Here is a 16,237-nt window from a genome sequence, read left to right as displayed (position 1 = left end):
ATAATAGGGCATGTATGGAGGCGAAGAAACTGAACAAAAAGGCGTGGAGGAACTTCCGGAATAACAGAACACCAGAAAGCAGAGAGAGATACCAGAGAACCAGGAATGAGTACGTCAGGGTGAGAAGAGAAGCAGAGAAAAATTTTGAAAATGATATAGCAAACAAAGCCAAGACCGAACCAAAGCTACTCCACAGTCACATCAGAAGGAAAACAACAGTGAAAGAACAGGTATTGAAACTTAGAACAGGCGAGGACAGGTATACAGAGAATGACAGAGAGGTGTGTGAGGAACTCAACAAGAGGTTCCAGGAGGTCTTCACAATAGAACAGGGTGAGGTCACTGTGCTAGGAGAAAGGGAGGTAAACCAGGCAGCCTTGGAGGAGTTCGAAATTACGAGAGAGGAGGTCAAGAGACACCTGCTGGATCTGGATGTTAGAAAGGCTGTTGGTCCAGATGGGATCTCACCATGGGTACTGAAAGAGTGTGCAGAGGCACTTTGCCTGCCACTCTCCATAGTGTATAGTAAGTCACTAGAGACGGGAGACCTACCAGAAATATGGAAGACGGCGAATGTGGTCCCAATATACAAAAAGGGCGACAGACAAGAGGCACTGAACTACAGGCCAGTGTCCTTGACTTGTATACCATGCAAGGTGATGGAGAAGATCGTGAGAAAAAACCTGGTAACACATCTGGAGAGAAGGGACTTCGTGACAAATCGCCAACATGGATTCAGGGAGGGTAAATCTTGCCTTACAGGCTTGATAGAATTCTACGATCAGGTGACACAGATTAAGCAAGAAAGAGAGGGCTGGGCGGACTGCATTTTCTTGGATTGTCGGAAAGCCTTTGACACAGTACCGCATAAGAGGCTGGTACATAAGCTGGAGAGACAGGCAGGTGTAGCTGGTAAGGTGCTCCAGTGGATAAGGGAGTATCTAAGCAATAGGAAGCAGAGAGTTACGGTGAGGGGTGAGACCTCCGATTGGCGTGAAGTCACCAGTGGAGTCCCACAGGGCTCTGTACTCGGTCCTATCTTGTTTCTGATATATGTAAATGATCTCCCGGAGGGTATCGATTCATTTCTCTCAATGTTTGCGGACGATGCTAAAATTATGAGAAGGATTAAAACAGAAGAGGACTGTTTGAGGCTTCAAGAAGACCTAGACAAGCTGAAGGAATGGTCGAACAAATGGTTGTTAGAGTTTAACCCAACCAAATGTAATGTAATGAAGATAGGTGTAGGGAGCAGGAGGCCAGATACAAGGTATCATCTGGGAGAGGAAATTCTTCAGGAGTCAGAGAAGGAAAAAGACTTGGGGGTTGATATCACGCCAGACCTGTCTCCTGCAGCACATATCAAGCGGATAACATCAGCGGCATATGCCAGGCTGGCCAACATACGAACGGCATTCAGAAACTTGTGTAAAGAATCATTCAGAACTTTGTATACCACATATGTCAGGCCAATCCTGGAGTATGCAGCCCCAGCATGGAGTCCATATCTAGTCAAGGATAAGACTAAACTGGAAAAGGTTCAAAGGTTTGCCACCAGACTAGTACCCGAGCTGAGAGGTATGAGCTACGAGGAGAGACTACGGGAATTAAACCTCACTTCGCTGGAAGACAGAAGAGTTAGGGGGAACATGATCACCACATTCAAGATTCTGAAGGGGATTGATAGGGTAGATAAAGACAGTCTATTTAACACAAGGGGAACATGCACAAGGGGACACAGGTGGAAACTGAGTGCCCAAATGAGCCACAGAGATATTAGAAAGAACTTTTTTAGTGTCAGAGTGGTTGACAAATGGAATGCATTAGGAAGTGATGTGGTGGAGGCTGACTCCATACACAGTTTCAAGTGTAGATATGACAGAGCCCGATAGGCTCATGAATCTGTACACCTGTTGATTGACGGTTGAGAGGCGGGACCAAAGAGCCAGAGCTCAACCCCCGCAAACACAACTAGGTGAGTACAACTAGGTGAGTACACACACACACAACCACCACACACACACACAACCACCACACACACAACCACCACACACACACAACCACCACACACACACAACCACCACACACACACAACCACCACACACACAACCACCACACACACACACAACCACCACACACACAACCACCACACACACACAACCACCACACACACACAACCACCACACACACACAACCACCACACACACACAACCACCACACACACACAACCACCACACACACACAACCACCACACACACACAACCACCACACACACACAACCACCACACACACAACCACCACACACACAACCACCACACACACAACCATCACACACACAACCATCACACTCACAACCACCACACTCACAACCACCACACAGACAACCACCACACTCACAACCACCACACACACAACCACCACACACACAACCACCACACACACAACCACCACACACACAACCACCACACACACAACCACCACACACACAACCACCACACACACAACCACCACACACACAACCACCACACACACAACCACCACACAACCACCACACACAACCACCACACACAACTATCACACACACAACCATCACACACACAACCATCACACACACAACCATCACACTCACAACCACCACACACACAACCACCACACACACAACCACCACACTCACAACCACCACACTCACAACCACCACACACACAACCACCACACACACAACCACCACACACACAACCACCACACACACAACCACCACACACACAACCACCACACTCACAACCACCACACACACAACCACCACACACACAACCACCACACACACAACCACCACACACACAAACATCATACACAACCACCACACACAACCATCACACTCACAACCACCACACACACAACCACCACACACACAACCATCACACACACAACCACCACACACACAACCACCACACACACAACCACCACACACACAACCACCACACACACAACCACCACACTCACAACCACCACACACACAACCACCACCACACACAACCACCACACACACAACCACCACACACACAAACATCATACACAACCACCACACACAACCATCACACTCACAACCACCACACACACAACCACCACACACACAACCATCACACACACAACCACCACACTCACAACCACCACACACACAACCACCACACACACACCCATCACACACACAACCACCACACACACAACCATCACACACACAACCATCACACACACAACCATCACACACACAACCACCACACTCACAACCACCACACACAAAACCACCACACACACAACCATTACACACACAACCACCACACACACAACCACCACACACAACCACCACACACAACCATCACACACACAACCACCACACACAACCACCACACACACAACCATCACACACACAACCATCACACACACAACCATCACACACACAACCATCACACACACAACCATCACATTCACAACCACCACATTCACAACCACCACACTCACAACCACCACACACAACCATCACACAACCACCACACAACCACCATACACACAACCATCACACTCACAACCACCACACACACAACCACCACATACAACCATCACACACACAACCACCACACACACAACCACCACACACACAACCACCACACACACAACCACCACACACACAACCATCACACACACAACCACCACACACACAACCACCACACACACAACCACCACACACACAACCACCACACACAACCACCACACACAACCATCACACACACAACCACCACAAACACAACCATCACACACACAACCACCACACACACAACCACCACACACACAACCACAACACACACAACCACCACACACAACCATCACACTCACAACCACCACACACACAACCACCACACACAACCATCACACACACAACCACCACACACACAACCACCACACACACAATCACCACACACACAACCACCACACACACAACCACCACACACACAACCACCACACACAACCACACACACACAACCACACACACACACAACCACCACACACACAACCATCACACACACAACCACCACACACACAACCACCACACACACAACCACCACACACACAACCACCACACACACAACCACCACACACAACCACCACACACACAACCACCACACACACAACCACCACACACACACACACACACACAACCACCACACACACACACACACAACCAACACACACACACACAACCACCACACACACACACACACACACAACCACCACACTCACACATAACCACCACACACACAACCACCACACACAACCATCACACTCACACATAACCACCACACACACAACCACCACACACACAACCACCACACACACAACCACCACACACACACACACACACACACAACCACCACACACACACACACACAACCAACACACACACACACAACCACCACACACACACACACACACACACAACCACCACACTCACACATAACCACCACACACACAACCACCACACACAACCATCACACACACACACAACCACCACACACACAACCACCACACACAACCATCACACACACTCACAACCACCACACACACACACACACAACCACCACACACACACACAACCACCACACATACTACCAGCACAATAACAACCACCACAACACAACTACCACAACTAGCACATTAACAACTACCACAACACACCTACCACAACCAGCACATTAACAACTACCACAACACACCTACACAACCAGCACATTAACAACCACCACAACACACTTACCACAACCAGCACATTAACAACCACCACAACACTCCTACACAACCAGCACATTAACAACCACCACAACACACCTACCACAACCAGCACATTAACAACCACCACAACACACCTACACAACCACCACAACACACCTACCACAACCAGCACATTAACAACCACCACAACACACCTACCACAACCAGCACATTAACAACCACCACAACACACCTACACAACCAGCACATTAACAACCACCACAACACACCTACCACAACCAGCACATTAACAACCACCACAACACACCTACCACAACCAGCACATTAACAACCACCACAACACACCTACCACAACCAGCACATTAACAACCACCACAACACACCTACCACAACCAGCACATTAACAACCACCACAACACACCTACCACAACCAGCACATTAACAACCACCACAACACACCTACAACCAGCACATTAACAACCACCACAACACACACAACCAGCACATTAACAACCACCACAACACACCTACACAACCAGCACATTAACAACCACCACAACACACCTACAACCAGCACATTAACAACCACCACAACACACACAACCAGCACATTAACAACCACCACAACACACCTACCACAACCAGCACATTAACAACCACCACAACACACCTACCACAACCAGCACATTAACAACCACCACAACACACCTACCACAACCAGCACATTAACAACCACCACAACACACCTACAACCAGCACATTAACAACCACCACAACACACACAACCAGCACATTAACAACCACCACAACACACCTACACAACCAGCACATTAACAACCACCACAACACACCTACCACAACCAGCACATTAACAACCACCACAACACACCTACACAACCAGCACATTAACAACCACCACAACACACCTATAACCAGCACATTAACAACCACCACAACACACCTACCACAACCAGCACATTAACCACCACCACAACACACCTGTGCTCATCATGGGGGACTTTAATCATGGAAGGATAGACTGGGAAAACAGAGAACCACACGGAGGGGAGGAAACATGGAGAGCGAAACTGCTAGAGGTGACGACTAGAAACTTTTTAAGTCAGCATGTCAAGGGTCCCATGAGAATGAGAGGCAACGATGAACCAGCAAGACTCGACCTAGTATTCACTCTTAACGATTCAGACATAAGGGAAATCGGTGTTGAAGCCCCCGTGGGTATGAGTGATCACAGTGTACTGTTGTTTGAGTATCTGGTCGAAGAAGGGTTAATGTACTCAAGGAAGGGACCAGAAAACAAGAGGCCGGCATTCTGGAAGGGAAACTATGAAAAGATGAGAAAATTCCTAACTGAAATAGCTTGGGAAATACAGCTCAGATGAAAGACGGTTCAAGACATGATGGACTACATCACACAGAAGTGTAAGGAGGCAGCAGACAAGTACGTCCCAGTCCAAAATGAAAAAAAATGAAATGGAAATGAGAAACCCATGGCTTAATCAGAGTTGCAAGCTAGCAAAGCAGCTAAGTAAAAGGGCATGGAGAAACTATAGAAACAACAGAACACTAGAGAGCAGAAAAAGATACCAGAGCGCCAGGGATGAATACATCAGGGTGAGAAGAGAGGTAGAGAGGCAATAGGAAAATGACATAGCGAGCATGGCAAAGACTCAACCCAAACTGCTGCATAGCCACATCAGGAGGAAAACAACAGAGAAGGAACAGGTAATGAAATTGAGGATACGGGCATAAAGATTCACTACAAACAACAAGTGTGCGAGGAACTCAATAAGAAATTCCAGGAAGTCTTCACCTCAGAGCAAGAAGTCCCAGAGATAAGGGAGGGAACACCAACCCAGACACCACTAGAGGAGTTTGAGATAACAGTGGGGAGGTGAGGAAGCATCTGCTAGATTTGGACGTGACAAAGGCTATAGGCCCGGATGGAATCTCACCATGGATCCTTAAGGAAGGAGCAGAGGCTCTGTGCCTACCACTCTCCATAGTGTACAACAAGTCACTGGTAACAGGCGAACTGCCAAAAATTTGGAAGACAGCCAATGTAGTCCCAATATACAAGAAGGGAGATAGGCAGGAGGCACTGAACTACAGGACAGTGTCCCTAACTTGCATTCCATGCAAGATGATGGAAAAGATTGTGCGAAAAAAGCTAGTGGAACATCTGGAGCAAAAGAACTTTGTAACACAACATCAACATGGGTTCAGAGATGGCAAATCATGCCTAACAGGATTAATTGAGTTCTATGACCAGGCAACAAAAATCAGGCAAGAGAGAGAGGGCTGGGCAGACTGCATATTTCTGGACTGCCAGAAAGCTTTTGACACAGTACCACATAAGAGACTAGTGCACAAACTGGAGATGCAGGCAGGAGTGAAAGGGAAGGTACTCCACTGGATAAGAGAGTACCTAAGCAACAGGACACAGCGAGTCACCGTGAGAGGTGAGGTCTTGGAGTGGCGGGGAGTCACCAGTGGAGTCCCACAGGGATCAGTTCTTGGACCTATACTATTTCTGATATACATAAATGATCTTCCAGAAGGAATTGACTCGTTCCTCTCGATGTTTGCGGATGACGCGAAAATTATGAGGAGGATCAGGACAGAGGAGGATAGTATGAGGCTACAAGATGACCTAGACAAACTGAAGGAATGGTCCGACAAATGGCTACTAAAGTTCAACCCAAGAACATGTAAGGTAATGAAACTAGGAGGAGGAACTAGGAGACCAGTCACTGGATACCGAATGGGAGATGAAGTCCTTCACGAAACGGACAGAGAGAAAGATCTGGGAATTGATATCACACCAAACCTGTCTCCTGAAGCCCACATCAAAAGAATAACATCAGCAGTCTATGAGAGGCTGGCTAATATCAGAACTGCTTTCAGAAACTGGTGTAAGGAATCCTTCAGAACCTTGTATGCCACATATGTAAGACCAATCCTGGAGTATGCAGCCCCAGCATGGAGTCCGTACCTAGTCAAGCACAAAACGAAGCTGGAAAAAGTTCAGAGGTATGCCACTAGGTTAGTCCCAGAACTAAGAGGCATGAGTTATGAGGACAGACTACGTGAACTGCACCTCACGTCGCTGGAAGACAGAAGAGCTAGGGGAGACATGACCACCACATACAAAATCTCAAAAGAATTGATAGGGTGGACAAGGTTGGATTATTTAACACAGGTGGAAGCTGAGTACCCAAATGAGCCACAGAGACATTAGAAAGAACTTTTTCAGTGTCAAAGTAGTTAGTAAATGGAATGCATTAGGAAGTGATGTAGTGGAGGCTGACTCCATACACAGTTTCAAATGTAGATATGATAGAGCCCAGTAGGCTCAGGAATCTGTACACCAGTTGATTGACGGTTGAGAGGCAGGACCAAAGAGCCAGAGCTCAACCCACGCAAACACAACTAGGTAAGTACAACTAGGCGAGTACACCTACCACAAACAGCACATTAACAACCACAACACACCTACCACAACCAGCACATTAACAACCACCACAACACTCCTACTACAACCAGCACATTAACAACCACCACAACACACCTACCACAACCAGCACATTAACAACCACCACAACACTCCTACTACAACCAGCACATTAACAACCACAACAAACCTACCACAACCAGCACATTAACAACCACCACAACACTCCTACTACAACCAGCACATTAACAACCACCACAACACACCTACCACAACCAGCACATTAACAACCACCACAACACACCTACCACAACCAGCACATTAACAACCACAACACACCTACCACAACCAGCACATTAACAACCACCACAACACTCCTACCACAACCAGCACACTAACAACCACCACAACACACCTACCACAACCAGTACATTAACAACCACCTCAACACACCTACCACAACCAGCACATTAACAATCACCACAACACACCTACTACAACCACCACATTAACAACCACCACAACACACCTACCACAACCAGCACATTAACAACAACCACAACACACCTACTACAACCAGCACATTAACAACCACCACAACACACCTACCACAACCAGCACATTAACAACCACCACAACACACCTACTACAACCACCACATTAACAACCGCCACAACACACCTACCACAACCTGCACATTAACAACCACCATCACACACCTACCACAACCAGCACATTAACAACCACCACAACACACCTACCACAACCAGCACATTAACAACCACCACAACACACCTACCACAACCAGCACATTAACAACCACCACAACACACCTACCACAACCAGCACATTAACAACCACCACAACCAGCACACTAACAACCACCACAACACACCTACCACAACCAGTACATTAACAACCACCTCAACACACCTACCACAACCAGCACATTAACAACCACCACAATGCATCTACCACAACCAGCACATTAACAACCACCACAACACCTACCACAACCACCACAACACCTACCACAACCAGCACATTAACAACCACCTCAACACCTACCACAACCAGTACATTAGCAACCACCACAACACACCTACCACAACCAGCACATTAACAACCACCACAACACCTACCACAACCTGCACATTAACAACCACCATCACACACCTACTACAACCAGCACATTAACAACCGCCACAACACACCTACCACAACCAGCACATTAACAACCGCAACACACCTACCACAACCAGCACATTAACAACCACCACAACACACCTACCACAACCAGCACATTAACCACCACCACAACACACCTACCACAACCTGCACATTAACAACCACCATCACACACCTACCACAACCAGCACATTAACAACTACCTCAACCAGCCCCCTCTACTGGCAGGGGGTTGGTGCTGGTCCTGTAGCTCCAGCCCCCCTCTACTGGCAGGGGGTTGGTGTTGGACCTGTAGCTCCAGCCCCCCTCTACTGGCAGGGGGTTGGTGTTGGACCTGTAGCTCCAGCCCCCCTCTACTGGCAGGGGGTTGATGTTGGACCTGTAGCTCCAGCCCCCCTCTACTGGCAGGGGGTTGGTGCTGGACCTGTAGCTCCAGCCCCCCTCTACTGGCAGGGGGTTGGTGTTGGACCTGTAGCTCCAGCCCCCCTCTACTGGCAGGGGGTTGGTGCTGGACCTGTAGCTCCAGCCCCCCTCTACTGGCAGGGGGTTGGTGTTGGACCTGTAGCTCCAGCCCCCCTCTACTGGCAGGGGGTTGGTGCTGGACCTGTAGCTCCAGCCCCCCTCTACTGGCAGGGGGTTGGTGTTGGACCTGTAGCTCCAGCCCCCCTCTACTGGCAGGGGGTTGGTGCTGGACCTGTAGCTCCAGCCCCCCTCTACTGGCAGAGGGTTGATGTTGGTCCTGTAGCTCCAGCCCCCCTCTACTGGCAGGGGGTTGGTGCTGGACCTGTAGCTCCAGCCCCCCCTCTACTGGCAGAGGGTTGATGTTGGTCCTGTAGTTCCAGCCCCCCTCTACTGGCAGGGGGTTGGTGCTGGACCTGTAGCTCCAGCTCCCCTCTACTGGCAGGGGGTTGGTGTTGGACCTGTAGCTCCAGCCCCCCTCTACTGGCAGGGGGTTGGTGTTGGTCCTGTAGCTCCAGCCCCCCTCTACTGGCAGGGGGTTGGTGCTGGACCTGTAGCTCCAGCCCCCCTCTACTGGCAGGGGGTTGGTGCTGGACCTGTAGCTCCAGCCCCCCTCTACTGGCAGGGGGTTGGTGTTGGACCTGTAGCTCCAGCCTCCCTCTACTGGCAGGGGGTTGGTGCTGGACCTGTAGCTCCAGCCCCCCTCTACTGGCAGGGGGTTGGTGCTGGACCTGTAGCTCCAGCCCCCCTCTACTGGCAGGGGGTTGGTGCTGGTCCTGTAGCTCCAGCCCCCTCTACTGGCAGGGGGTTGGTGTTGGAACTGTAGCAGAAATGGTTCACATGTTTCCATTCATCTGATGCCTCTGTTCACCTACCAGTAAATATTTATCCAGGAGTTAGGCTGGATTGCAGATTGTATGTTGAGGAAAGTCAGTAGTTGACTTAGGGAAACCTCAATAAACCTAAGAACAGTCTTCCTGTCTTCAAAATGGAACTTAATATATTTTGATATGACCAATGAGAGAAAATAAAAAACTTACTGTTATTTCCTTGTGGGGGATTTCTCCAGTGATTTCCTTAACTTTAGTCATGATGCTGGAGTCCGAGTCTCCCAGGTGTACGGGGTCAGCTGTGGCACCTGTCTCTGTGGTCGTCATCTCCAGGGCCTCCCTGATGGTCTCCTGCACCTGTCATTACCAACACAAACATTAATGGTGGAGGCTGAGTCTCCCAGGTGTACGGGGTCAGCTGTGGCACCTGTCTCTGTGGTCGTCATCTCCAGGGCCTCCCTGATGGTCTCCTGCACCTGTCATTACCAACACAAACATTAATGGTGGAGGCTGGACTATAATGAAGCATCAGGCTCTGAGTTAAGTAACTGGACTATAATGAAGCATCTGGCTCTGAGTAAAGTAACTGGACTATAATGAAGCATCAGGCTCTGAGTAAAGTAACTGGACTATAATGAAGCATCAGGCTCTGAGTAAAGTAACTGGACTATAATGAAGCATCTGGCTCTGAGTAAAGTAACTGGACTATAATGAAGCATCTGGCTCTGAGTAAAGTAACTGGACTATAATGAAGCATCAGGCTCTGAGTAAAGTAACTGGGCTATAATGAAGCATCTGGCTCTGAGTAAAGTAACTGGACTATAATGAAGCATCAGGCTCTGAGTAAAGTAACTGGACTATAATGAAGCATCTGGCTCTGAGTAAAGTAACTGGACTATAATGAAGCATCAGGCTCTGAGTAAAGTAACTGGGCTATAATGAAGCATCTGGCTCTGAGTAAAGTAACTGGACTATAATGAAGCATCAGGCTCTGAGTAAAGTAACTGGACTATAATGAAGCATCAGGCTCTGAGTAAAGTAACTGGACTATAATGAAGCATCTGGCTCTGAGTAAAGTAACTGGACTATAATGAAGCATCAGGCTCTGAGTAAAGTAACTGGACTATAATGAAGCATCTGGCTCTGAGTTAAGAGATAATAGACATGCTGACATACACAAATGGGTCAACATGTGAAGGACTCAAGTATAACATATTGCCCTGAGACTTGGGCTATAATATTAGTTATGAGTCAAGTCATTAGTTCTAACTGATGAAGCATTGTCTATATTCTGGACCCAAAGTCTTTATTTAGTTGTAGTAAACACTGACCTGAGGGTGTGTGTGTGTGTGTACTCGCCTAATTGTGCTTGCGGGGGTTGAGCTTTGGCTCTTTGGTCCCGCCTCTCAACTGTCAATCAACAGGTGTACAAGTTCCTGAGCCTATTGGGTTCTATCATATCTACACTTGAAACTGTGTATGGAGTCAGCCTCCACCACATCACTTCCTAATGCATTCCATTTGACTCTGACAATAAAAAAGTTCTTTCTAATATCTCTGTGACTCATTTGGGCACTCAGTTTCCACCTGTGTCCCCTAGTGTGTGTGCCCCTTGTGTTAAATAGCCTGTCTTTATCTACCCTATCAATTCCCTTGAGAATCTTTAATGTGGTGATCATGTCCCCCCTAACCCTTCTGTCTTCCAGCGAAGTGAGGTTTAATTCCCGTAGCCTCTCCTCGCAGCTCATACCTCTCAGCTCGGGCACTAGTCTGGCGGCAAACCTTTGAACCTTTTACAGTTTGGTCTTATCCTTGACTAGATATGGACTCCATGCTGGGGCTGCATACTCCAGGATTGGCCTGACATATGTGGTATACAAAGTTCTGAATGATTCTTTACACAAGTTTCTGAATGCTGTTCTTATGTTGGCAAGCCTGGCATATGTGTAATTACCTAAGAGTAATTACAGAATGAAAGCTACGCTCGTGGTGTCCCGTCTTCCCAGCACTCTTTGTCATATAACGTTTTGAAACTACTAACGGTCTTGGCCTCCACCACCTTCTCACCTAACTTGTTCCAACCTTCTACCACTCTATTTGCGAAAGTGAATTTTCTTATATTTCTTCGGCATCTGTGTTTAGCTAGTTTAAATCTATGACCTCTTGTTCTTAAAGTTCCAAGTCTCAGTAAATCTTCCCTATCGATATTATCAATTTCTGTTACTATTTTGTATGTAGTGATCATATCACCTCTTTTTCTTCTGTCTTTTAGTTTTGGCATATTTAATGCCTCTAACCTCTCCTCGTAGCTCTTGCCCTTCAGTTCTGGGAGCCACTTAGTAGCATGTCTTTGCACCTTTTCCAGTTTGTTGATGTGCTTCTTAAGATATGGGCACCACACAACCGCTGCATATTCTAGCTTTGGCCTAACAAAAGTCATGAACAATTTCTTTAGTATATCGCCATCCATGTATTTAAAAGCAATTATGAAGTTAGAAAACGTGGCATAGGCTCCTTGCACAATATTCTTTATGTGGTCCTCAGGTGATAGTTTTCTATCTAGAACCACCCCTAGATCTCTTTATCAGAATTCTTTAATGATTTCTCACATAATATATAGGTTGTGTGGGGTTATCTTGAGATGATTTCGGGGCTTTTAGTGTCCCCGCGGCCCGGTCCTCGACGAGGCCTCCACCCCCAGGAAGCAGCCCGTGACAGCTGACTAACACCAAGGTACCTATTTTACTGCTAGGTAACAGGGGCATAGGGTGAAAGAAACTCTGCCCATTGTTTCTCGCCAGCACCTGGGATCGAACCCAGGACCACAGGATCACAAGTCCTGCGTGCTGTCCGCTCGGCCGACCGGCTCAAATGTTCTCCTATTCCACATTCCATAACATGGCATTTATTAACATTAAATTCCATTTGCCAAGTGGTGCTCCATATACTTATTTTGTCCAGGTCTTCTTGAAGGGCATGACAATCATCAAAGTTTCTTATCCTTCCTATTATCTTAGCATCATCAGCAAACATGTTCATATAATTCTGTATACCAACTGGTAGATCATTTATGTAGACAATAAACATCACTGGTGCAAGAACTGAACCCTGTGGTACTCCACTTGTGACATTTCTCCAGTCCGATACATTGCCTCTGATTACTGCCCTCATTTTTCTATCAGTCAGAAAATTTTTCATCCATTTTAGAAGCTTACCTGTCACCCCTCCAATATTTTCCAGTTTCCATAAGAACCTCTTATGTGGAACTCTGTCGAAAGCCTTTTTTAGGTCCAGATAGATGCAGTCAACCAAACCATCTCTTTCCTGTAATATCTCTGTGGCTCGATCATAGAAACTGAGTAAATTCGATACACAGGATCTTCCAGATCGAAAACCATACTGTCTGTCTGATATTATATCATTTCTCTCCAGGTGTTCTACCCATTTAGTTTAGATTAGTTTTTCCAATACTTTCACTATTACACTTGTCAATGATACAGGTGTATAATTGAGGGGGTCTTCCCTGCTGCCACTTTTGTAGATTGGAACTATGTTAGCCTGTTTCCACACGTCTGCTACGATTCCTGTACACAGGGATGCCTGAAAGATCAGGTGAAGTGGAATGCTGAGCTCAGATGCACATTCTCTCAGAACCCATGGTGAAACTCCATCTGGGCCAGCTGCTTTGTTCTTACTGAGCTCCTTTAGCATATTTTCCACTTCATCTCTAGACACCTCTATCCGCTCTATGTTGTTCTCTGGAATTCTTATTGTGTCTGGTTCTCTGAAGATTTTATTTTGTACAAACACCCTTTGGAACTTTTCATTTAATGTTTCACACATTTCCTTTTCATTTTCTGTGAATCTGTTTCCCATTTTCAACCTCTGGATATTATCCTTTACCTGCAATTTGTTGTTTATGGATTTGTAGAATAGGCCCGGTTCTGTTTTACATTTATCCGCTATCCCTTTTTCAAAATTTCTTTCTGCCTCTCTCCTTACTGCCGTATAGTTGTTTCTCGCATCTTTGTATCGCTGGTATGTTTGGGGGTTTGGCCTCTTCCTATACTGATTCCATTTTTGTGTCTTTTGGTCTCAAACCTCTCACAATTTCTGTCGAACCAATCCTGTTTTCTGGCCCTGCATCTCTGTTTTGGTATGAATGTTTGTGTGCCTTCCTCGTATATTTTGCAAAATTTGGCAAACATTTCATTTACTTCCCTGCCTAGCAACAATTCTGTCCAATTACACTCATTAAAAAAAATTCGAAGTTCCCCATAGTGTCCTCTCCTTAAATCGAGTTTATCAACTGTTTCAATGTCCCCATTTTCTTCTAGATGATATCTTAAAGCATAATCAATGTCTAACAGGACGTGATCACTCTTTCCCAAGGGAGGAAGGTACTGGATGTCAAATATCTCTTCTTCTTTCCTGGTGAATACTAGATCCAGTACTGACGCTACATCTCCTTCCCTCCCTCGTGTGTGTGTGTGTGTGTGTGTGTGTGTGTGTGTGTGTGTGTGTGTGTGTGTGTGTGTGTGTGTGTGTGTGTGTGTGTGTGTGTGAAAAAAGACAGCTTTGAATGTAATGAAATGCCATTTTCTGGGTGAGTCCCGGAGGCTCCCCAGACCTATCCAGGCTGATATGAATATCCCTAACTTTGGCATCAGTCAATGTGGGTAGAGTTCTAGGCCTACTGAAGACCACGAGCCAAAACCTGGCCCCCCTCAGAGAGGCACAATGAGTAATGGCCTGTAGAAATACACATGTGATTTTGGAGAATTCTATATCTGCCATCGACTGGGACAGGCACCCAGAAAGGTAAGCGCCCCAAAACAAACCCCTGTTCTGGTTAAAACAACGAAAATAAACAAACAAGTGGACGGAACTTCCCAAATGATAACGAGCAAATGAGCATGACGTCACACGAGCTGTGCCGCATGTCTGCGCAGTTCCCCCCTCCTCAGGAGGGAAAAGCGGAAGTCCCAGACCCTCCGCGCCGGTGATCCACACCCCAGTTTTGAGGCTAGATATCAACATACGCAAAAACCTCCGACCAGAGGGAGGGAGGGTTGGCGGGGAGCCTCTGGGACTCGCTCAGAAATTAGGTTTTCATTACATTCAACACTGGTTTTCAGGGGGTAGCCCCTACGGCTCCCCAGAGCTACTTCACCAAAGACGAAAAAAGAAAAGGGACTTACCTAGGAGGCGGTCGGTGCTCACATCTCAACTCAAAGTCGAGACAGGCTGTAGCCGCCGACCCAAAGTGACACAGGCCCGACAAGGCCCAGGAATGTTAATGAGGTAACATGCAGCCAGGACCCTGTTCAACCACCAAAAACCCCGTACCCGAATGTCAGCCTAGGACATGTTCCCAGAGACGGCAATAAGAGCAGCAAACTTACGAACGTCATGAGCACAGGGATAAACCACAGGCTGGCTAGACTTAATAACAGTGCAGACGACCTGAGAGACCCATACCCGCGAACAGGGAAGAAGGGAAACT

The 16,237-nt window shown here is 47.2% G+C and overlaps 1 protein-coding gene across 1 annotated transcript in view; it reads right to left on the bottom strand.

The window, feature by feature from the left end:
* Positions 1-16,237, bottom strand: part of LOC123750497 (uncharacterized) — a 352,029-nt gene that overhangs the window by 71,464 nt on the left and 264,328 nt on the right. The window contains exon 3 of the mRNA XM_069302695.1: positions 10,942-11,088. Coding sequence (XP_069158796.1) covers positions 10,942-11,088 — 147 coding nt within the window. The remainder of the gene's footprint in view (positions 1-10,941; positions 11,089-16,237) is intronic.

Source organism: Procambarus clarkii, chromosome 48 (assembly GCF_040958095.1).
Source record: "Procambarus clarkii isolate CNS0578487 chromosome 48, FALCON_Pclarkii_2.0, whole genome shotgun sequence".
Taxonomy (NCBI): Eukaryota; Metazoa; Arthropoda; class Malacostraca; order Decapoda; family Cambaridae; genus Procambarus; species Procambarus clarkii.
The sequence above is the reverse complement of the archived record's forward strand: the minus strand, read 5'-3'. Positions and strand labels throughout refer to the sequence as shown.